Genomic DNA, 23,624 nt, shown 5'->3' on the forward strand with positions numbered 1-23,624 from the left:
CCTTTCTGTGTCTCACCTGCAGAATAAAATCTTCATCTATCGGGGAAAGGAGTATGAGAGGCGAGAGGACTTCAGCCTGAGGTTGTTAACCCAGTTCCCCAATGCGGAGAAGATGACCAGTACCACGCCTCCTGGGGAAGACATCAAGTCCTCCCCCAAGCAGTGTATCCTTTCTGGGGGGAGTATGGCCCCGAGGCTCTTATGGCTGTGCACAGCCCCAGCTAAGCCAGAGAACATAGGAGCTACAGTCCCTTCTCTGCAGACACACCATCTTCTCAAGCATTCTGACACAGGTTCCCATTCCATGTAAAATCTTTGGGACCCTAATAGCATTAGCTGGTGGTGATGACATAAAAAAAGAGGAGAGATAATAGACAAATGATGGATATGAAATATACTTCGTAGCCAGATGGGGAGCTTAAGTGGAATATATACTTTCTATTGTGAATTCTGGATTCTGTTGTAGACTTTGAGACAGTATCTCTGTCCTGGTGGGTTGGGGAGCTAAGACTTTCTAAGACTTGATCATTAAATCAGAGCAGGAGCGCTTACACTTGAGCTGCTTTTGAAGCCTAACTTTACCATTTACCAGTTGTGTGATGTTGGATTTTAACCTCTCTTATCCTCAGATTCTCCATCTGTGAAAAGAGAATAAGAATATCCCTCATGTAGAGTTGTTGTGTATAGTAGAGATAACACATTCAAAATACCTAGCACAGTGCCCAAATATGGCGCTGGATAAACAGACGGGATCCAAAGATAAAAGTAATTCTTGTTGCCTGGGCTCTGATTCTGGTGATTTCAGAGGGATGCTTGTCCCAAGAAATTGTTTAAATCCATTTCTAAGTACCTATTTCCTGATATTGCATTGATGTCTATTTCCCTATGGCAAGGATTGTTTGCCAGATGTCTGACCGAAAAAAAAAAAAAAAAGGGCCCTAGGATTAATTGTAATCACTGAATAAGGCATTCCGGTGATACACAAAGGAACTCCCATTTTCAATGTGGTCCTGGCATTGGGGTCAAAGGGAGTGATTGGTGCTGGTGGCATTTCCGGCTGTGAAGCAGGAGGAACAGGGGTGTTTGGTGTCTGACACCTTCGCGGCCCCAGCCCCTCTCCTTTCCTTAACGAGCTCTTCAGACATGCAGTGCTTCACTGTAAAGCCAGTGATGAGCTTGCCGCCCAGCTACAAGGATAAACCTGTTCCAGAGCAGATCTTAAAGTAAGTGGTTTTTCATTTAAAAAAAAAAAATTTGTGTCTAGGCACAGTGGCTCACATCTATAATCTCAACATTTTCCGAAGCTGAGGGAGGAGTATTGCTTGAAGCCAGGAATTTGAGACCATCCTGGGCAACAAAGTGGGACGCTGTCTCTACAAAAAAGAGAAAAGTTTGTCTCTCCCTCACACTTGTTTGGAGTACATCAAAACCGAAGCCTTACATGTATTACAGTTTGCAAGACCTACTGTCTGTTCTACTTTGAGTGTAAGATAAAAGCTTGGTAATACAAAGGGATGTGGGGGTTTTGGTTTTTTTAGGCAGAGGAAAATCAGAAATTTCACACCTAGCTTACAGATCCCTGAGCTTTTATTTTCACCCAAAAGCATCGCAGAGGAGTGGCTGGTCCCCAGTGATGGAGGGGCTCATTCCTTGTCTTGAAAAGCCGAATGTTAATAGTATTGAAAGAACTGTTATAAAACTAGACTAATGAGATCACAAATGTATGTGTAAGTGCATACACCTTTTTTTTTTGTTTTTTTTGAGACGGAATCTTGCTCCGTCACCCAGGCTGGAGTACAGTGCGTGATCTCGGCTCACTGCAACTTCTGCCTCCCGAGTTCAAGCAATTCTCCTGCCTCAGCCTCCCAAGTAGCTGGGATTACAGGTACACGCCGCCACACCTGGCTAATTTTTTGTATTTTATTAGAGACGGGGTTTCACCGTGTTGCCCAGGCTGGTCTCAAACTCCTGAGCTCAGGCAATCCACCCACTAAGAGACAGGGTCTCGCTGTCAACTAGGCTGGCATGCAGTGGCACGATCATAGCTCACTGCAACTTCAAACTCCTGGGCTCAAGAGACCCTCCCTCCCACCTCAGCCTCCTAAGTAGCTGGGACATACACCACCACACCTGGGTGTGTGTGTGTGTGTGTGTGTCTGTGTGTGTGCGTGTGTGTGTGTAGATGGGATCTTGCTGTGCTGCCCAGGTTGGCTGGTCTTGAGTTCAAGCAATCCTCCCACCTCTGCCTCCCGAAGTGGTAGGATTACAGGTGTGAGCCACCACACCTGGCCACATATACCTTTTAAAATTGTGTGCTGTGACTTCGAGGCTGAGGCGGGTGGATCACTTGAGGTCAGGAGTTCAAGACCAGCCTGGCCAACATGGTGAAACCCCATCTGTACTAAAAATACAAAAAAATTAGCCAGTCGTGATGGTGCGTGCTTGTAATCTCGGCTACTCAGGTGGCTGAGGTAGGAGAATCACTTGAACTCGGAAAGTGCAGCCTGCAGTGAGCCAAGATCGCGTCACTGCACTCCAGCCTGGGTGACAGAGTTAGACTCTGACTCAAAGTAAATAAATAAATAAAAATAAATAAATAAATAAAATTGTGTGCTGTGAAATAAATTCCTAAATAATATAAAAGTAAGGTGTGAAATAAAATCAAATTGTACACTTTCTCAGGCCTTCATGTGGAGGCACTGTTGATTATGAGATAGCTTAGTGGGTAAAACTCAGACCAGGCAGATGTGTTATAGGTTTTGTTGAAGTCAAGTCAAGGAGTGGTTGTTCTAAGAGAGAAAAATACAGCATTGCTTTGTCCTTCTCCAGCTACTACAGAGCCAATGAAGTGCAGCAGTTCAGATACTCCCGGCCGTTCCGGAAAGGAGAAAAGGATCCAGACAATGAATTTGCTGTGAGTTCACCCCTTTTGTCCTTTAAGAGGTAAAATTAACGGGCTGAGCACAGTGGCTCACGCCTGTAATCCCAGCATTTTGGGAGGCCGAGGCGGGCGGATCACGAAGTCAAGAGATCGAGACCATCCTGGCTAATACGGTGAAACCCCATCGGTACTAAAAATACAAAAAAATTAGCCGGGCGTGGTGGCACGCACCTGTAGTCCCAGCTACTCAGGAGGCTGAGGCACGAGAATTGCTTAAACCCAGGAGGCGGAGGTTGCAGTGAGCTGAGATCGCACCACTGCACTCCAGCATGGGCGACAGAACGAGACTTCGTCTTAAAAAAAAAAAAAAAAGGTAAAATTGACATCCCAAGTGGAGGTCTTCCACCTACCTAACCAGCTTCCACAGGAGAAACGATGGCACCCCTGGGAACAGAGACTTCACCTGCTAATTACCTAGACAGCAAGTACTAATTACCTAGACAGCCAGCTGTCATCTCCATGGAAAATGCTAGACTAGGAGTCCAGAATCTGGTCTCTTCCTGGGCCTGCTGCTCGTAATGACCTTGGGCTAGTCATACCTCTCTAGACCTCACATTTCCCTCTGTAGGGTGAGAAGTCCCAAGTAGATGATCCCTTTCAGCTTTAAACATCCAGAATCCTTGAATTTTATGAGAAAATTTGGCTCAGTCTCTACGAGGCGTTTGAGAATAGAATCTCACTTAAGTGAACCAGGGAGTCTTGCTGTTTTCCCTGGGAATTGACCAACATTTCATGTTTTCCTCCTGGGAATTGACCAACATTTCATGTTTTCTTTCTTGCCACCAGACGATGTGGATTGAACGGACCACGTATACGACTGCATATACCTTTCCTGGGATTCTCAAGTGGTTTGAAGTCAAACAGATTTCAACAGTGAGTCATTTGAAATTGGCATTTGGAAAAAAACTTTCTGTTTCCAAATATAATAACAGCCTTTGTTGAATTCCCTCTGCAGTTCACACCAGCTTGGCCCGCCTCCTCTGGCCAACTTTGTTTTTCAAAAGAGAAATAAAAGGCATGCTTATATAATAGAGCTCCTTTGTAAAACTGATGTGACAACACCAGCCCTAAAGGTCAATCACAGTGAATGACTCTTTTATGTCCAGAGGAGTGGTGTCTGCTCAGCGATCCTGCCAGCACCCAGAAACATTTTTGGAATGCTGCTTTGGAGTTTCTTGTCAATTACATCTTCCCTCCCAAAGCCTGTTCTCTTCTTTTATTCTCTGCTAATCATATCCACAATTACCCTAGACTCCTCCCTCTTCATCTCGCCCAAAAGCTGCTTATTTTACCTGTTTAGTATTGATTAAATCTGTTTTATTTCCCACCTCCTCATTGGCCTCCCTGCCATGCATGGCCTTCTCAGGTCCAGTTACCTCACTGCCTCAGTGGGAATTCCATTAAGGAAATCTCACCATTTCGTCCATTCTCGTGCTTAAAGTCCTTCCATGGCTCCAAGTACCTGGAGTATAAAGCCTGTCCTCCTTAGCACACACACGTATGGCCTAACTCTTCTGCCCCATCTCCTAGGCAATCTATTGGAACCATACTGTTCATCCCATGCTAATTTCAGTCCTCTGTGACATTGGATCGTTTTCTCTGCCTGAAACACACTCTTGCAATTTCTGCACCTAACTAACTCCCATCAAGGTTCAGTTTAGGCACCAGCTTCTCAATGAATCCATCTCTGGAACACCCAAGTTGGGTGACCTGCCCTTTGTCTGTCCCCTGTGGCATCCTGGGCGTGTTTCTAACCTACCATGTTTACATGTCCTGAGACCCCGCTAACACCATCAGCTCCTCCAAGCCATGAAATACATACATCTTAATCACTTTTGTATCTGTGGTGCATAGCATGGCACTTAGCCTAAAGTAGGTGTTCAAGAAATGTTTCTTGACCAAAGCTGAACTGAAGTTTGATGTGTTATAAGTCATGGCTAGGTACAGTGGCTCATGCCTGTAATCCCTGAACTTTGAGAAGCCAAGGTGGGAGGATCACTTGAGCTCAGGAGTTCAAGACCACCCTGGGCAACATAGCAAGACCCCCACCTCTACAAAAAGAATAGCTGTATGTGGTGGCCTGTGCCTGTCATCCTAGCTACTTGGGAGGCTGAGGCAAGAAGATGGCTTGAGCCCAGGAGTTGGAGGTTACAGTGAGCTGTGAATAATTGCACTACTGCAGTCCAGCCTGGTCAACTGAGTGACACCCTGTCTCTAAAAGAAAAAAAAATTAGACATTATTCCTCAGTTACGGATATGAATTTTGGTTGGAGACTTTTGGAATCAAGTCTGGAATAGGAGGTCGTGTTGACTGATATTGGGTAAAATGAAGAAGGAGATACTTTTTTTTTTTTTGAAACCTGATTTTGTAGACATTTCCATAGGAAGAACTCTCTGAATCTGTACTGTGTCTCATTTTCTTTTCATTCAAAATTCAGCCTGTATATTTGAATACATCCTATTATTTCTGACTTCTGATACACATAGAATTCATACTAAGATTATGTATGGTCTGAATGCATGGCCTCCAAGATCACTTACCTCTTTTCATGGAGGAAGCATCAAACGTTTTGCCAGTGGACATTCTTGGTGGTTCAGAAGTGACTCAGATCTGATATCCTGCTGTTCTCTTGTCGTTGATCTTAAAAGTCTCCAAGGAAGTGTTGCCTAGGAAATGATTCTTACTACAGGTCCAGTTCTTTTCTTCTCAAATTGTCTGTAGACATTTTGTCCAAGGAATAATCATTACCATAGCTCCAATGTTTAAGTCATCATTCTACTTTGTAAGGAGATTTTAAATAGCTTATTTTGTATCTTACCACTATTCCAAAAAATTGTGGTGTCCTTATAAGCTAGCAGTCCTCAATCTTTTTGACACAGGGACTGCTTTCCTGGAAGACAATTTTTCCATGGACCTGGGGTGGGAAGGTGGGGGGTGTTGGGGGATAGGGGATGGTTTTGGAATGATTCAAGCACATTACATTTACTGTGCACTATATTTCTATCATTATTATATTGTAACACATATTGAAATAATTATCATGTGGAATCAGTAGGAGCCCTAGCTTGTTTTCCTGCAACTAGAAGGTCCCTTCTAGAGGTAATGGGAGACAGTGACAGATCATCAGGCATTAGATTCTCATAAGGCATGCACAACCTAGATCCCTCGCATGTGCAGTTCACGATAGAGTTTGCACTCCTATGAAAATCTGATACCACCGCTGATCTGACAGCAGGCAGAGCTCAGGTTGTAATGCGAGCGATGGAGAGTGGCTATAAATACAGATGAAGCTTCCCTCACTTACCTGTCGCTCACCTCCGGCTGTGTGGCCTGTTTCCTAATAGGCCACGGACTGATACTGGCCTGGCATTTTGGGACCCCTGCTGTAAGTCTAACCTTGATTAGCAAATCTTCCCTTTTCTATAGCTTGTGGGCATTTTATACCTCTTCAAGGGAAGAGTTCAACTTTTTTCAGTCTTTACTTGGAGCTGACAGGTGTCCTCTTTCTCCCATGTGCTCTGTCACTCAGGAAGAGATCAGTCCTCTGGAGAATGCCATCGAAACCATGGAGCTGACCAACGAGAGGATCAGCAACTGTGTTCAGCAGCATGCCTGGGACCGGTCCCTCTCTGTGCACCCTCTCTCCATGCTGCTCAGTGGCATCGTGGACCCGGCCGTCATGGGGGGCTTCTCCAACTATGAAAAGGTTCGCTTGGTCCCAGAATCCCCTAGGGATTCACAGACCTGGGTGTCTGTGTGCCTCCCTCTGTGCCATTTGCCACTGACAAATTCATTTCCTACAGCTGCTCTAAGAAATGTTCACTTTCCCTTCTGGCAAGTGAAGTGAATGACACGATTGTCCCTGACTTCTTAGAGACTATCAGCAACCCAGCTGGTATAGAACATTGCCTAGTAAAGCGTCACAGAAAAAAAACCAACATGCCTCTGGTCAAAGCACCTGTTATTCTGTCTCCCCTGAGGGTTATACAAACTAATGGGTGGACCCCAGAACCCAGGCGCACTGGAAATGAAGCAGCATCTCTGGGGATGGCAGAGCCACACTCTCTTTAGAATTAGCTTCTAGGGGCCAGGTGTAGTGGTTCACACCTGTAATCCCGGGATTTAGGGAGGCCGAGGCAGGTGGATCACTTGAGGTCAGGAGCACGAGACCATCTTGGCCAACATAGTGAAACCCCGTCTCTACCAAAAATACAAAAATTGGCCAGGCATGGTGGTGCGTGCCTGTAGTCCGAGCTACTCAGGAGGCTGAGGCACGAGAATCACTTTTAACCCCAGAGGCAAAGGTTGCAGTAAGCTGAGATTGGGCCACTGCACTCCAGCTTGGGTGGCGGAATTAGCTTCTAGGACCCCTGCCTGACTTGGTGTGCCAGAGGTTGTATGGACAACTGATGGCCCTGACTCTACAATTAAATTAGTTCAACTAAGTATTCTTAGTTGAGACATGAAAGCAGTACTCGGCACAATTTAATCCATGGGATAGGGTTAGGATGTAACAGCATTTAAAATACACATCATGCATTCAGTGTATGTTAGGTATAATTAATGGAGGCAGAATTTTTCATTGCTGTGGTATGTTTACAGTGGCTAAATATTTTTTGAATATAAACTTTTTGGATATAAATCAACATTTGGCAAGGACACCCCTGTGGAGCCGCCTGGAGAGTGGGTAGAAATTAAAGGAGCCACAGGGGAAGGGTGAGCAGCATTAATTGGGTGGCACTCTTGTGTCCGTGTGTGTGTGTGTGTGTGTGTGTGTGTGTGTGTCCTGGGAAGAGCAGGAGCTTTGCACTCAGTTGCTCCCAGGACCCAGTTCTGGCTTCCAATTGGCCACTGTGTGCTCTGGGCAACATGCTTCACCTCTCTGAGCTCCATATATCTGCAAAGTGAGAAGAATGCCTGACTTGGCCAGGCACGGTGGCTCATGCCTGTAATCCCAGCACTTTGGGAAGCCGAGGCGGGAGATCACCTGAGGCCAAGAGATCGAGACCAGCCTGGCAAACTTGGCGAAACCCTGTCTCTAATAAAAATATAAAAAAATCAGCTGGGCATGATGGCGGGTGCCTGTAATCTCAGGTACTGGAGAGGCTGAGGCATTAGAATTGCTTGAACCCGGGAGGTGGAGGCTGCAGTGAGCCAAGATTGTACCAGTGAACTCCAGCCTGGGTGACAGAACAACACTCCGTCTAAAAAAAAAAAAAGAAAAAAAATGCCTGACTCACAAGATAGATCACACGATGGTTTGGAAGATTAAGGGAGACATCCTGTGTAGAAGGAACATCAGACAGTGCTTGACATAGAGTCGAGGCTTCACCAGTGTTGGTTTTCTTCCTGCCTACTTGGAGCAGACGGTGTAATTGGAATGTTCTTCATGGGTGGTGACATCTATGCTCTGTGGCTGCCACTATGATCATCTTCTTTCTGTCCTTTTTCTCAGGCTTTCAGCCTTCTGTAGCCTTATTATACTCAGCAGCTGGGAAAGACTCAACACCAGAGACAAATTCTAGTTTCTCCATGTTAGGTGCCATAATAATATCCAGTGTTACAATGGCAGTCAATATAAAAATAGGATCTAATATACACTACTTTTTAAATACTGTAATACTTTCAGTGTGTACTTTTTCATATATACTGTTTGATACTAATCTTCATGTATTTTTTCCAAGTATTAATTTTTACAGAATACCCCTAATCACAGATTTATATATGCCAATATCTGTGACTAATACATAATATCATATGAAGTTTTTCCAGCGTGACAGTGTTCTAATTAAAATGAACAAAAAGCTAGGATAAATACATACATACATACATACGTACATACGTACATTTCGGGACCTTTGGCTTAAAATACTAATGTATTCATTTAATTAATATGTATGACTGCACATTTCTAAACGTAAGAAAAAGGTAAACTCATTAATCGCCATGATGTATTGCAATCAGTGGGGAAGCCCGTCATTACATATTCGATGTAATATGTAATGGTAATAGGTAGTAGGTAAACTATTCTAATCCAGCTCTTTATTCATCACCAAAGTGATAAGAACACAGGAGCTGTGTGCTGTAATTCACCTCCCCTTTCTGTTCTGAGGCAGAATCCTGCTAGAAAAATGAATTTCAGGGCTCTCTGTTCCAGTGTTCCCTGATCTAACCAATACTTTGGGAATTTCCATGTGTCCTACCATTTACCAAAAACGAAATTGTTACTACTTTCAAAAATTTCAAGTACTTGTATTTGAAAGGTAAAAGTCAATGAAAACTTAAGTAAATACTCCTTTTTCATTTATACTGACAGTCCCTCTAAATACGATCCTGGCTAGAATGAGCTGTTTTGCTAATGTATTATATTGTCATGCTTCTTTTTGTGATAATTATTTCATATATATTCATATTCTCTGTTGTATTAGTTTGCTAGGGCTGCTGTAACAAAGTTCTCCAAACTGGGTGGCTTAAAACAACAAAAACTTCTTGTTTCACTGTTGCACGAGCAAGAAGTCTGAAATCAAGGTGTCACAGTGTTGGTTCCTTCCAAGGATGTGTGAAAGAATGTTCCATGTCTCTCGTCCTGGCTTCTGGTGTCTTCTTGGTGCTCCGTGGCTTGAGGATGCTCCTCCATGTCTTGTCGATGGCCATCTTCTTGCATCTCTTCACATAATGTTCTCCCAGTGTTTGCACTTCTGTCTCCAAATTTCCCCTTTTTATAAGGACACTAGTCATATGGGCTTAAGGGCCCACCCTACTCCTGTATGTATGACCTCCTCTTAACTAATTAAATCTGCAACAGCCCTGCTTCCAAATAGGGTCACATTCTAAGGTACCAGGCATTAGGACTTCAGCATAGGAATTTTGGGGGACATAATTCAACCCATAATGTCTGCTCGCAAGATAGGCTTTGCACATACTTTGTTTGCCATGCAAAATGGGCCCTTCACTTTTATAAGTCTGTCCTGTAGTTCCAGGAGCTCTTGGTTTTATATAATGGGGGGTTTGGCTCTCATGGCATTAAAGCAGAAGACCGAAGGGGAATCTGAAGGCAGGTCTTCGAAAGCACTTTCAGAAATGAATGTTAAGGTCTGGGAAGAAAACATGTCACTCCAATTTTGGACTCTGTTGGAAACGTTTGCTGCAAACTTCTATTTCTCTTTCCTGATGAGTTCTGTCTTTAAAACTGTACCCTATATAAGGCCTGTGTTTGGAATTTAAGTTTGGGTTTTATTTACCTGTTACAGGGACTTAGCTGGGGGGTCATGAGTGTTTACTGATGAGCCTGGTGCTGATATATAATAATAAGGGCAACCAGCATTTAATATATTTGAAATGTCTTCACATCTACATCTCATTTTCTTTTTAAAATAGCACTTGGGATAGGGGACTAGTAAGAAAGTGCAAATATTAACCTTCACTTAATATAGGAAAAAAGTGTGATATAGCCAATGTCACGGGACGAGCAGAAAAACTGTCACCTCCATCTTCTGTTTTTTAACTTTTTGCTCTTTCCCTTATAATATCTATGCACTTAATTTAATGATTAGCCTTGAGATATTGCCATTTCGCCTTTGCTTTGTTCTTTGGGAAAGTTATTTTAACGAATGACGTTTTGCTTTGTTGATGCTGATGATTTGATTAGTGTGTGTGTGTGCTGGGCTGGTGACTGTTAAGAATGTAGTTTTGCTAAGAATTTGCTAATCAAGGAAAGACCACACAATAGCACACACTTTTTTGCATTGTCCAACATAGTATAAGGGCTATCTGAGGAAAGGGATGCATTTTTAGTTAGACACACCTGGTTCTTCAGCACAGGACACATGTTTCACCCTTCCAGGCTTTCCTGCACAGATAGGAATGTGTTCTAATTAAAACTTGCATATGCTCTGTTTTTAGGCTTTTTTTACAGAAAAGTACTTGCAGGAGCATCCTGAAGACCAGGAGAAGGTTGAGCTGCTAAAGCGACTAATAGCATTACAGGTACAGGACGGCTTTCCTCTACACTCCCAGGGAGGCCACAGTGTAGGACACCCATTATTCTCCAGGGCTTAAGTCTACAAGCCCACTCAGGGTTACTTTTCTTTCTTTTTTTAACCCTTGTGAAACCACCACCTATCTGTGTATTTGTTTGCTCGGCCGGCAGTTAAACTGCCCAGGGTTGACGGAGCCTTCTTAAAGCTGAGATCAAAGTTCATCGGTTGGGGCCGGGCCCAGTGGCTTATGCCTGTAATCCCAGCACTTTGGGAGGCTGAAGTGGGTGGATCACCTGAGGTCAGGAGTTCCAGACCAGCCTGGCCAACATGGTGAAACCCCATCTCTACTAAAACTACAAAATTAGCCAGGCATGGTGGTGCATGCTTGTAATCCCAGCTACTCAGGAGGCCGAGGCAGGAGAATCATTTGAACTCAGGAGGCAGAGGTTGCAGTGAGCCGAGATCACGCCACAGCACTCCAGCCTGGGCAACAGAGTGAGACTCCATCTCAAAAAAAAAAAAAAAGAAAAGAAAAGTTCATCTGTTGGTTTCCTGGCATGTGTTTCCAGCTGAGAGATGCTGGCCTCATTTTTTTCTCTCAAGACTTCAGTGGGCAGTGGTAGAAAACATGACTACCAAATTCAGTCTAAGACTTAAACCTATCAGTTGCTCATCCACGGAAGTGCCCCAGGACTCCGTTAGATTTGCCTCATCCCACAGCCCTTCCCCAGTTTAGGGCCAACCTGTATTCGTGGTGTGCACATTTTCCCACATCATTGACCAAAGTCCATCCAGTCCGCAAGTCCTACACTGAGAAGTGGCCTTCCCATTGGCCAGCACTATGTCTAGCAGTTTACCTTTCCACCCCATCCCTCCCTTCCCCAACCAAATCAAAATGATCCCTCTTCCTGAAGCACACTGCACTCATTTTTTGCCCTTGTTTCTAGATGCCCCTGCTAACAGAAGGGATCCGCATCCATGGGGAGAAACTGACAGAGCAGCTGAAGCCGCTGCATGAGCGGTTGTCTTCTTGCTTCCGGGAACTCAAGGAGAAAGTAGAAAAGCACTATGGGGTTATAACACTGGTAAGCGTGATCTAAGTAGCCTTCAGACCTTTTTCTAGGCTCTGTGACCTTTTATGACACTGATTCGTTTTTCAGATGCCAAGTGAGTTGTAATAACTTAGCTATGGCATGGAAATAGTGAGGCTGGTGGGAGAGAGTGTGTTCCCCTCTTGGTGACCTTGAGCAGTCCTTGTGCTGGTCAGAGGTTCTCCAACTTGAACAACTATCAGAACCTCCCAGAGCGCCTGTGAAAATACAGATGGCTGAGTCATCATAACCCCGGAGTTTATGATTCCATAGATCTGGGGGTGGGGCCCAAGTAGTTGCAATTCTGAGAAGTTCCCGGGTGATATTGATGCCGCTGGTCTGGGGACAACACTTTGAGAACCACTGTACTAGAAATCAGGCCAGGTGCAGTGGCTCACAGCTGTAATCCCAGCACTTTGGGACGCCAAGGAGGGCTGATCACTTGTGGTCAGGAGTTCGAGACCAGCCTGGCCAACATGGTGAAACACCGTCTCTACTAAAAATACAAAAAATTAGCTGGGCATGGCGTCAGGCACCTGTAGTCCCGGCTATTCGGGAGGCTGTGGCAAGAGAATTGCTTGTACCCAGGAGGCGGAGGTTTCATTGAGCCAAGATCACACCATTGCACTCCAGCCTGGGCGACAGAGCGAGACTCTATCTCAAAACAAACAAACAAACAAACCAAAATAACTCAAAGTTTTCTGAATCCTAGACACTGGTTATTCTTGTGCTGTCTGGCCAAATTCTTACATTTTTTCCTAATCTTAGAAATAGTATCTATTTTGATGAAAAGTATACAGTTTTCACGCCTTTGAAGGGAAGAAGGAATTGCGAATTACATTTCATATGCATGTAGCTGCTTTCATAATTGTTTTTGACGAGCTCCTCACAGCTACAATTTTCTTTTCTCCTCCTGAGCAGTTCAGTGGATAGTGCATGTATGTACTAACCTTTTCTCTCCAGTGAGTGATGGTGTAATACGTTCTAGCTTTACTTATCTGCATTTTTTTCTTTGAATTCATCCTGTTCTCTTTAATGGTCTTATTCTTTTTGTTTTGTTTTGTTTTTGTTTTTGTTTTTGAGACAGGATCTCTCTTTGTCACCCAGGCTGAAGTGCAGTGCGAGATCACAGCTCACTGCAGCCTTGACTTCCCAGGCTCAAGCCATCCCTCCCACCTCAGCTTCCTGAGTAGCTGGAACTACAGGTGTGCTCCACCACACCCAGCTAATTTTTTGTTTGTTTGTTTTTTGAGACAGAGTCTCGCTCTGTCGCCCAGGCTGGAGTGCAGTGGCACGATCTCAGCTCACTGCAAGCTCTGCCTCCCAGGTTCACACCATTCTCCTGCCTCAGCCTCCTGAGTAGCTGGGACTACATGTGCCCGCCACCATGCCCAGCTAATTTTTTGCATTTTTAGTAGAGACGAGGTTTCACCGTGCTAGCCAGAATGGTCTCAATCTCCTGACCTTGTGATCCGCCTGCCTCGGCCTCCCAAGGTGCTGGGATTACAGGTGTGAGCCACCACACCCGGCCCACACCCAGCTAATTTTTAAAACTTTTTTGTAGAGATAGGGTCTCGCTATGTTGCCCAGGCTGGCCACCAACTCCTGGACTCAAGCAATCCTCCTGCCTCAGCCTCCCAAAATGCTGGGATTACAGGTGTGAGCCAGCATGCCCAGCCCTTTAATGGTCTTATTCTTAAACCCCTTATTTTCACATTATTTCCTCAAACCAAAGCTCTGAGTTTCTTTTCATGCTCTTTTCTCCCCCATTCCTGTCTGCCCACCTTCAGTACAGTTTCCTCCAGGGTATCTTTTTGAGCGTGTCTTTCAGCCATTAAGTGTTCAGTCTTGCCTTCTTCCTAAGATTGTGCCTCCTAACCTGCTGCTACTTAAGAGTTTTTCTAGGAGCATTTGTCTTTTGCACACACATTCCTAGATAGCAAAGACTGTCTTCGATTTAATGAGCTTAGTCATTATTAGAACTTGGCCGGTATTAGTGAGTCAGTTTCATATGGTGGCATCTGGGGGTAATCCTACTGGTGACATTTCTAGAGAACATAGGATTCACCAGGTTAAGCTGCATGTCTACAGTGTCAATCTAACAATTTTCTCTAACCCCAATATTCCATATTTTAAAAGACTGAAAGAAGCTGAGCTGGGGAAGCAGACGGAAGGTTTTGCTATTTATTGGAGAGTGTGAGGCACATCTTAATTTTTTCCTGTCTCATGTAGGTAGCAGAAAATTATGACAACTTTTTCTCTAGTCTTAGAATCAGGGAGGTTTAACCTAAGTTGTACCTATAGCTAACAGTATCAGTACATGCAATATTTAACAATGGAGGCAGCACCGGCACCAACCAATCAGAATGGGGTGCCAGCCACATAACCAGTACAGATGGGTACTGGTTAGCCACAAGCAAACAGGGCAGCTGTGGCCAGTTCATAGGGGCTGGATTCCAGGTCCGCTAACCATGTGGAGTCATATGTTTTCAGCCACCCAACTTGACGGAGAGGAAGCAAAGCCGCACGGGGTCTATTGTGCTCCCCTACATCATGTCTTCCACTCTGCGGAGGTTGTCCATCACCTCAGTCACTTCCTCTGTGGTTTCCACCTCTTCAAACTCATCTGACAATGCTCCTTCCAGACCGGGATCTGATGGGTAAGGGTTTCATCTTTAATCTGCAGGAAGGGTGGGGTAACGCCTTACTAATGTTTGCCTTTAGCCAGGCATCACTCCTTTGAGAAAAATAGCCTTTGGGTCATTCTCATTGTCTTCCTCATGAGGAATGTCATGATTAGCAGAATAATAACAACAGTTACTAAAAATGAAAAATGACAAAGAAATCACCCATAATCCTACCACACTATTACATACCTATAGTCATTACCTATTTTTTCATCATTTCCATTTTAAAAAATAAATTTTTACATCTATTTTATGAATAGGTTTTATAATCACATGGCATGAAATTCCAAAAGAACCAAACGATATATCACAAAAAATCTCCCTTTAATCTGAGACTTCCCACTACAGTAGAAGCCCTGCAGTAGCCCCACCCCCAGAGCCAGATGATGCTAACATTCAGGTTCTTGGTAGCCCCATGGCAGCTCTTTATAGGTTCACAAGCATTGCGTAATTATATGTTCTTCCCCACACTTTTTTTTATATGAATGGTAGAATTTTCTTTACTTTGCTTTTTTTCATTTACTATTATATCTTGAAACTCATTCCATTTCAGAACATAAAAAGCCCCCTCTTTATGCTTTCTGTAGCTATAGATATGGCTCATTGTATGTATGTGGCATGATACAGATTGAGTATCCCTCATCCAAAATGCTTGGGGCCCGAAGTGTTTTGAATTTCGGATGTTTTAGTATTTTTGGATATTTGCGTTATACCTGTTCAGCATCCCTCATCCAAAAACCCCAAATCTGAAATGTTACAGTAAGCATTTCCTTTAAGCGTCATGTCAGCATTCAAATATTTCACATTTTGGAGCATTTTGGATTTTGGATTTTGGGATTGGGGATATTCAACCTGTATATTCTACCAGTGCTTACTGGTGGTTATTCAGTTGCTTTCACTCTATTACTGTTACTTCAGTGTGACAATGAATAACCTTAAACACATGTTATTTTGTACATATACAACTATATCAATATGGGAAAAATCTCGTATGTGAAATTGCTCTGTCAAAGATGTATATTTGCAATTTTGAAAATTATTCCTAAACCGACTTCCGTAAAGATTATACCAGTTTACACTCCCACCAGCAACACACAGGAGTGCCTAGTTACTCACCCTAGCCACCAAACTGTACTCTTAGTCTTTTTAAGTTTTACCAATCTGATAGGTGGAAAATATTTTCTTGTATACTTTTTGTTTGTTTTTTGGTTTTTGTTTATTTTTCTTGTTTTGCCTGAAGTTGAACATCTTTTCATTTGTTTGTGTTTTATTTTCTGTGACCTGTGGTCAAATATTTTTTTCTGTTGAATTGTTGGCCCTTTGTCTGTGAAATGAGTTGAAATGTTTTCTCCTAATTTCTCCTTTATCTTTTGACTTCTAATTTGTTGCTTCTAATTTTTTATTGAGTTGTGCTGATTTTTTTATGTAGTTATATAATCAATCTTTTATTTTATGACTTCTGGGTTTTATTTCACAATTAAAGGCCTTTCCCACTCTAAGATAACAAAAAAGGTACTTTTTTTTTTCATTGACTTTTAGGGTTTCACTATTTACAATTTTGTCTGTAATCCTTTAGAATTTATTCTAATATAAGATGTTAAGTATGGAGCCAACATTTTTATTTCCTAATGGCTACTCAATTCTTCTTATAACATTTAGTGAACAAGTCATCTTTTTGTTTTTTTGAAATGTCAATCTTATAAAAAATCAAATTTCCACATACTCTTTAGTCTGTGGACATTTTTTTTCTATTTCTTAGATTTACCTGTCTATTCATGTATCAGTACTATGCAATCTTAATTATTATAGATATAAAACATTTTTTATTTCCTAATATTCCTTTTCAGAATTTAATCTGGCTAGTGTCGCTATTGCTCACTGTTGGATTAACTTGTCTAGAATCCTATTGCTATTTTTATTAGGATCATGTTAAATGTATGGACTAACTTTAGGAAGACTGATGGCTTTTTGATGCTGAGGCTTCCTTGCCAGAAACATAAAGTGCCTTTCTATATGTTCAAATTTAAAATATTTGAAAGGAGTTATAGTTATGTTCTTTCTGCCTAAGATTACTATTTTTAAATAATATATTGCTAAAGTACAGGAAAGGTTTAAAAGAAAACAATGCTTTATTACTTCATCACTCAAAGATAACCACCGTTAAAGCTCAGGTATATAATATCAAAAAAGTATGTTTATTTTTTATTTTTTATTTTTATTTCTTTGAGATGGAGTCTGGCTCTGTCACCCAGGCTGGAGTGCAGTGGTGCGATCTCGGCTCACCGCAAGCTCCGCCTCCCGGGTTCACGCCATTCTCCTGCCTCAGTCTCCCGAGTAGCTGAGACTACAGGCGCCCGCCACCATGCCCGACTAATTTTTTGTACTTTTAGTAGAGATGGGGTTTCATCATGTTAGCCAGGATGGTGTCGATCTCCTGACCTCGTGATCCGCCCGCCTCAGCTTCCCAAAGTGCTGGGATTACAGGCGTGAGCCACCACACCTGGCCCTGTTTATTTTTTATACAAGTGGAAAAGCATTGCATCTATCATGTTGTGACCTACTGCTTAATTTAATATAGGTGATGAGCATTTATGCATCATTAAGTATTTAAAATAGTCTTGAATATAAGTTATCAGTTGACTCACCATTTTTTCACAAATGTTTAATTCCATAATATAATAATTACATCATAAAAATAACCTACCTGAATGCCACCCTACCTGGAAATCAAATATGTAGTGTTTCTTAAATTATGCATTCTTTTCCGTTGATATAGGTATATTTACATAGCTCCAATTATAGCATATAGTTTGGTACTTTGCTGTTCCTTCTTACCTTTTTATTATAAGCATTTGTCATGTTGCTGTGTAATTTTTATTTATGTATTTTTTTTTGAGACAGAGTCTTGTTGTGTCGCCCAGGCTGGAGTGCAGTGGTGCGATCTCGGCTCGCTGCAACCTCTGCCTCCTGGGTTCAAGCTATTCTCCTGCCTTAGCCTCTTGAGTAGCTGGGACTACAGGCGCCCACCACCACGCCTGGTGAAGTTTTATATTCTTAGTAGAGACGAGGTTTCACCGTATTGGCCAGGCTGGTCTCTAACTCCTGACCTCATGATCCGCCCACCTCGGCCTCTCAAAGTGCTGGGATTACAGGCGTGAGCCACCGTGCCTGGCTGTGTAATCTTTATTATTATCAGCTTTTACCATCATTTTTGATGGCAATTGACATTGCATCATACAAATATGCCATGATTAATTATTCTCCTACTATAGAATATTTAAGCTGTATCCTTCTTTCTAAACAATTAACCATAAAACTTCATTATAGATTTTAATACAAAAATATGTATGTAACTTGTATCAGTATAAAATATATTTTTATTAAAAACTATAGCAAACATATTTGGACATGTAGCTTTCTTATTAGGATGCATTCTTAGAAGTGGTGGGATTATTTCTAGAATGTAGTAATCTAGATTCTAGATTACTTCTAGAATCTAGATTACATTCTAGTAGTATATAGTAATCTAGATTACTACATTCTAGTAGTATGTAGTTTGTGGGTAGGATTTGAACACAGGCTATCTGGCTCCAGAGTTGTGCTCTTACCCACTACATAAAACTGCCTATTGAATCTCTTACTTTAAAGATTCTGTCTTTGCCTGTACATTGAATTAAGCCCTTCACTTCCTGGGATAAGATACTCACTAATATTTTCATCCAGTCGTCTGATGGTCTTGTTTCTGTACATTAACACCTTGAGATGTTTGTTCAGTTGTAATTGAAAATTTAGATTTAGAATCTGAGAGTGAAGTCATAGGTCAAGAGTAGGTTGAGGAGGCCGGGCATGGTGGCTCACGCCTCTAGCCTTAGCACTTTGGGAAGGCTGAGGTAGGAGCATCACTTGAGCCCAGGAGTTTGAGACAGCCTGGGCAACAGTTTGAGACCAGCCTGGGCAACATGGTGAAACCCCATCCCTACTAAAACAATACAAAGTTTAGCTGGGCATGGTGGTACACACCTGTAGTCCCAGCTACTCAGAAGTCAAGGTTATAGTGAGCTGTGATCGCACCACTGCACTCCGGCCTGAATGATGGGAGAAAGACCCTGTCTCAAAAAAAAAAAAAAAATAGCCTAAAGAGTCATAACTGCTGGTACTTTCATAGTGAATTTTTATTGCAAGGTGATCAGTATTTGTGATGTTTGTCCTTGTTCCTGGCCAATAGCTCAATCTTGGAGCCACTTTTGGAGCGCAGGGCCTCGTCAGGTGCCAGAGTTGAAGATCTGTCCCTTAGAGAGGAGAACAGCGAGAACCGGATCAGCAAGTTTAAGAGAAAAGACTGGAGTCTGAGCAAGTCCCAGGTCATTGCAGAGAAAGCACCAGAACCTGATTTGATGGTAAAAAACGAAAAGAAAAAAAGAAATCTCTGGAGGCTTGCCCCCCTCTCCCCTGTACCCAGGCATATCACCATCCCCTCCCAGATTGAAGCTGGGCTATGGCTTGTCTCAGGACTCAGCAGCCTGGGTTAGTGTCAGATCGCAGATTGTGGTAAGGAAAGCACATACCTCATGAGAAGTTCGAGTCTATAAATCAACATTGGTGAAGATCTTGTACCCACAATGTAAACATGTGGGTTGATGCTTAGAGCTGTCGTTCTTGCCACTCTGTCCCCTGAGTCAATCCAAACATTGTCATTTCTCTTCTTTAATTTTTTTGAAAGGTACTTTTCCTTCCATATCAAGTTGTTAAATGTGGCAAGACCACCTTTTCCTGAGAATCAGGGTGGCTTATTTCCAACATAAATGACACAGCCCAACTGTGATCAGAATCAAGTCTGTGGCCATTCAGAAAATAATCTGTGGCTCAGTGGTTCTAGTCAGTGCCTGTTCGGTGTTGCCCATCATATGACAATGCTTAAAAATCGCTCCTTCAGTTAAGTCCTTTTCCAAGTGTCTTCTCAGAAGACAAGGCTGTTGAGAGCATTGTTGAGCTCAGCCTTCCTCACTGGGAAAATGTTTTGCTTTTTCTCTCTGGTCCTAGAGCCCAACCAGAAAAGCACAAAGGCCAAAGAGTCTCCAGTTGATGGATAATCGGCTATCACCATTTCACGGTTCTTCACCTCCTCAGTCAACACCCTTGAGCCCACCTCCACTCACTCCCAAAGCCACCAGGACCCTAAGTAAGTTTTCCTGTATTCCTTATAGTCTTTTTACTAGAGAATGGAGTATGTTTATGCATCTGGGCAGTTTGTAACTAAACCAGCCAGAATGTATGTAAGACCATTGTAAAACTGGTTCGATTTCGTGTTCGTGTATTATACAGTTAGACTGGAGTTTGGCAAGGAGGCCACTAGGACTCATTAAACTTTTCTGGATAGTGATCCAAAGGGCATTAGTGTCAGTTTTATAATTGTGAAGGTATAAATGAGGCAGATCTGCACTAGGACTAGACAGATAACAAGTAACTTACAAGCTAACCATTAGTTAGGTAGGCCTGAACAGGGACAAGAAATAGACCCATTCCATCTACTGCTTATAGTCTGGCTTGGGGAACCAGCAGTGCACAACACTTGAGAAGAATTGCAAAGTACCCATAGTCCAGAGGCATGGTAGAGGGATAAATCTATCGAGCCAGATGGGAGACAATTGTCAACCAAGAGTTAGAGATAATCAGTTACAGTTTCCTGGAGGAAGTGGATATTTTCCTAAGCACTTGGGCTATATCAGAGAACAGAATAATACCATACATTCCAGAAAATGTTCTCATCTTCAGCTTAATACTAAAACCCTGAACAAAAAAAGTTTTGGCCAGGCACGGTAGCTCACGCCTGTAATTGCAGCACTTTGGGAGGCCGAGGCAGGCGAATCATGAGGTCAGGAGATCGAGATCATCCTGGCTACAGTGAAACCCCATCTGTACTAAAAAATACAAAAAATTAGCTGGGCGTGATGGTGGGCGCCTGTAGTCCCAGCTACTTGGGAGGCTGAGGCAGGAGAATGGCGTGAACCCGGGAGGTGGAGCTTGCAGTGAGCTGAGATCGCGCCACTGCACTCCAGCCTGGGCAACAGAGCGAGACTCCATCTCAAAAAAACAAAAATAAAAAAAATAAAGTTTTTGCTTCAGAACACCTTGTGGAGCTCTTGAAACTTCTGGCGAGGGCATCACCTGTGTGATGTGGGGTAAGTCTTCTTCATTCTATCCGCAGAAACCATAGAATGTGGCTTTCATCAGTTGGTTAACCAGGTTGGCTTAGGTGTTACAGTGCCAGCAACATTTCCATGAGCTTCCTTGCTCAGTGCCTCTCTCTGCCGACTGCACTTTCTGTCATTTCTAGGCTCCCCATCGTTGCAGACAGATGGAATCGCGGCCACTCCTGTCCCACCTCCACCTCCCCCCAAAAGCAAGCCCTATGAAGGCAGCCAGAGGAACTCCACTGAGGTAGGGAAATCACAGCTGGCAACTGTGGCCAGGGAGCGCCACTCCTGGGAAGGCAGCATCAGGTTTTCCAGGCTCTTTAGTGGGCAGGTTTGCTCATAGACCTGTCACTGCAGTCGATTCTTAGCTCATTCCTGAAACCACAGGAGATAGAGAAGTTTTCAATGGGAAGGACAGACATTCAAGCAGATGATGAAGGTAGAGGCAAGTGTTCTCTGTACCTCGTCCTGGGTACGTGTGAAATAAGCCGTGAGTTCTAGTTCACCTTTTTAGGGGGGCGGGGGCAGGGTCTGGCTCTGTCACCCAGGCTGGAGTGCAATAGTGCGATCATAGCTCACTGCAGCCTCAAACTCCTGGGCTCAAGTGATTCTCCTACCTTGGCCTCTCAATTAGCTGGGACTACAGGCATGTGCCACCATGCCCAGCTAATTTTTTAATCTTTTGTTGAAATGGGGTCTCTCCATATTGCCCAGGCTGATCTCAAACTCCTGGCCTCAAGTGATCCCCCCCGCACCTCAGCCTTCCAAAGTGCTGAGATTACAGATGTGAGCCACTGCCTGCCCCCAGCCCTCTATTTCACATTTGAAGAGTTTACTTCTTCTGAATAAAGGACAGTCATTCTGGAGTGACCTCAGATGGGTTTCCTTCAGTCATTTAACAAATGACTTTTAAGTGCCTCCTGTCTATACGCCAGGAACCCAAGTGTTGGGGATATGGCAGCGAGAGAGAGAGAGAGAGAAAAAAAATGTGTGTGTGTGTGTGTGTGCACGCGTGTGTCTGATTAGCTCATGGGAAACAAGGAGGATAAGTCAGTGTAGTTTTCCATTTCACTTTGCAAAGCCTGTGTAGATAGATCAATTAGAAGCTAAAGCAGAATATGAGAAATAGGAGGAGAAGGCAGAATTGGGAAGAAAGCTAAGACCTGCTTCTAATTTTGTGTTTCTGCTTCTGCAGCTCGCTCCCCCACTGCCTGTCCGAAGAGAAGCCAAAGCACCACCCCCTCCACCTCCAAAGGCTCGGAAGTCTGGCATCCCTACTTCTGAGCCTGGATCCCAGTAAGGATCTTGCCCTCCCTGCAACACCGAGTGCCTTAGACAGCTGCTGCCTGAGAACTGGCCTCCAGCCGGTGTCCTCATTCCATGTGGTTCCCTGCTGACTGCATTTCCTGATCTGGGATGATGTTTACCAGCCCAAAACCAGTCATGTTCTTCCAAAAGCTTCTCTTTGATAGAATTTTGAGGCCATGCCACCTCCCTTCCAGTCCACATGGAATTCCAGAATCAGTCACAGCCTCTGAATTTTTCCAAGAAGAGATTGCCTTCACCATTGTTAAATGTCAGCCTGTACGGCAGAGACATGGTGGTCTGCACAAGCCTGGACAAGTTCTTCCATATTGATGGTGGAGCAACCCCTGTAATCTACTCCTTGGAAGGATTTTTTGCTTTGCTTATGAAAAGCTGTGCTTGAGACTTAGGTACTTTTCTCACGTGGACACACTGATCCCATCCCATATTGCATCTTGGAAGAGATGGATATCAAGTACACTTTGGTAGCTGAAATAATCATATCTTTCTGATGTCTATTGTATCTCCTTTGAGGAAAAGAACACACATTTTTAATGGAGATTGGCTGCTTTCAGGTATGTGTGTCTATCATTGAAAGAGCATGGACTCAAACATCAGCCCTGAGTTCTTGAGTCCACCCAACTCCCATCTTCTTGTGGCACAGGAAAGCTGCCCTCTCCCTCTCCCACCACACTCCTGACTAATGGCCTTCACTGCATCGCAGTCACTCCTTCCCTACGGACTTCTTTGAAGCTCTTCCTTTTGCACATACGGCTTTTTTTTTTTTTTTTTTTTTTTTTTTTTGTCCTATTACCTCCTCTGAGCGCAAATCACTGGCTACAAGGGACTTACCAGTCTGGATTCAGCAGTTTCTTTTCTAAAACCCATTTGGGTGACTCAGCAGCCGCATCTGCTACCTGATTTTATCCTGGAGAATACAGTGCAATATTTCTCTTTGATTATTTATTCCTCTTGATTGTGGAATTAATTTGATTGCTTGCTAATGGTACTAGTAGTACTCCTTTCAGAAGAAAAAATGGAGTGATTTAGGTGACCAAATATTACATACATAAATAGCCACATGAAGTTTTAGACGTTTGGACTTGAAGCCTCAAAGATCAACCAACCAGTCCCCTTATTTAGTAAATAAGGAAATTGAGGCTACACACAGAAAATTGTACTACAGATTATTACTAATAACCCAGCTTGCTAAATTAGGCTATACCTAGGTAATCTCTAGAAGACAACTCTGACAGACTCTTCAATATTTACCCCTGGTTGGAACAATATTTGAAATGTCCCAGATATTTCTATGCTACTTAGATATTTGTGGCAAAGCAGAAAGCTTTTTGACTGTGAAGGCAAAGGTCAGCACTGGGGGAAACTTGCTGGTGGTCTCTCCCACAACCTTGCCCAGAGTCCTTTC

At 43.2% G+C, this 23,624-nt stretch overlaps 1 protein-coding gene across 4 annotated transcripts in view; it reads left to right on the forward strand.

Annotated features, from left to right (window-relative positions):
* Nucleotides 1-23,157, forward strand: part of DOCK5 (dedicator of cytokinesis 5) — a 229,664-nt gene extending 206,507 nt beyond the window's left edge. For 3 of the 4 annotated variants that reach the window (XM_519666.8, XM_063816247.1, XM_016959246.4), the window contains 12 exons: nt 23-164; nt 1,142-1,223; nt 2,830-2,914; nt 3,728-3,814; nt 6,472-6,648; nt 10,845-10,928; nt 11,869-12,006; nt 14,506-14,672; nt 18,925-19,096; nt 19,740-19,878; nt 21,034-21,137; nt 22,089-23,157. In XM_519666.8, coding sequence (XP_519666.2) covers nt 23-164; nt 1,142-1,223; nt 2,830-2,914; nt 3,728-3,814; nt 6,472-6,648; nt 10,845-10,928; nt 11,869-12,006; nt 14,506-14,672; nt 18,925-19,096; nt 19,740-19,878; nt 21,034-21,137; nt 22,089-22,193 — 1,482 coding nt within the window. In that variant the 3' untranslated portion in view covers nt 22,194-23,157. The remainder of the gene's footprint in view (nt 1-22; nt 165-1,141; nt 1,224-2,829; nt 2,915-3,727; nt 3,815-6,471; nt 6,649-10,844; nt 10,929-11,868; nt 12,007-14,505; nt 14,673-18,924; nt 19,097-19,739; nt 19,879-21,033; nt 21,138-22,088) is intronic. The other variant, XM_009455048.5, reaches the window with a different exon arrangement.
* The last annotated feature ends 467 nt before the right edge of the window (nt 23,158-23,624 follow it).

Source organism: Pan troglodytes, chromosome 7 (assembly GCF_028858775.2).
Source record: "Pan troglodytes isolate AG18354 chromosome 7, NHGRI_mPanTro3-v2.0_pri, whole genome shotgun sequence".
NCBI classification, from domain to species: Eukaryota; Metazoa; Chordata; class Mammalia; order Primates; family Hominidae; genus Pan; species Pan troglodytes.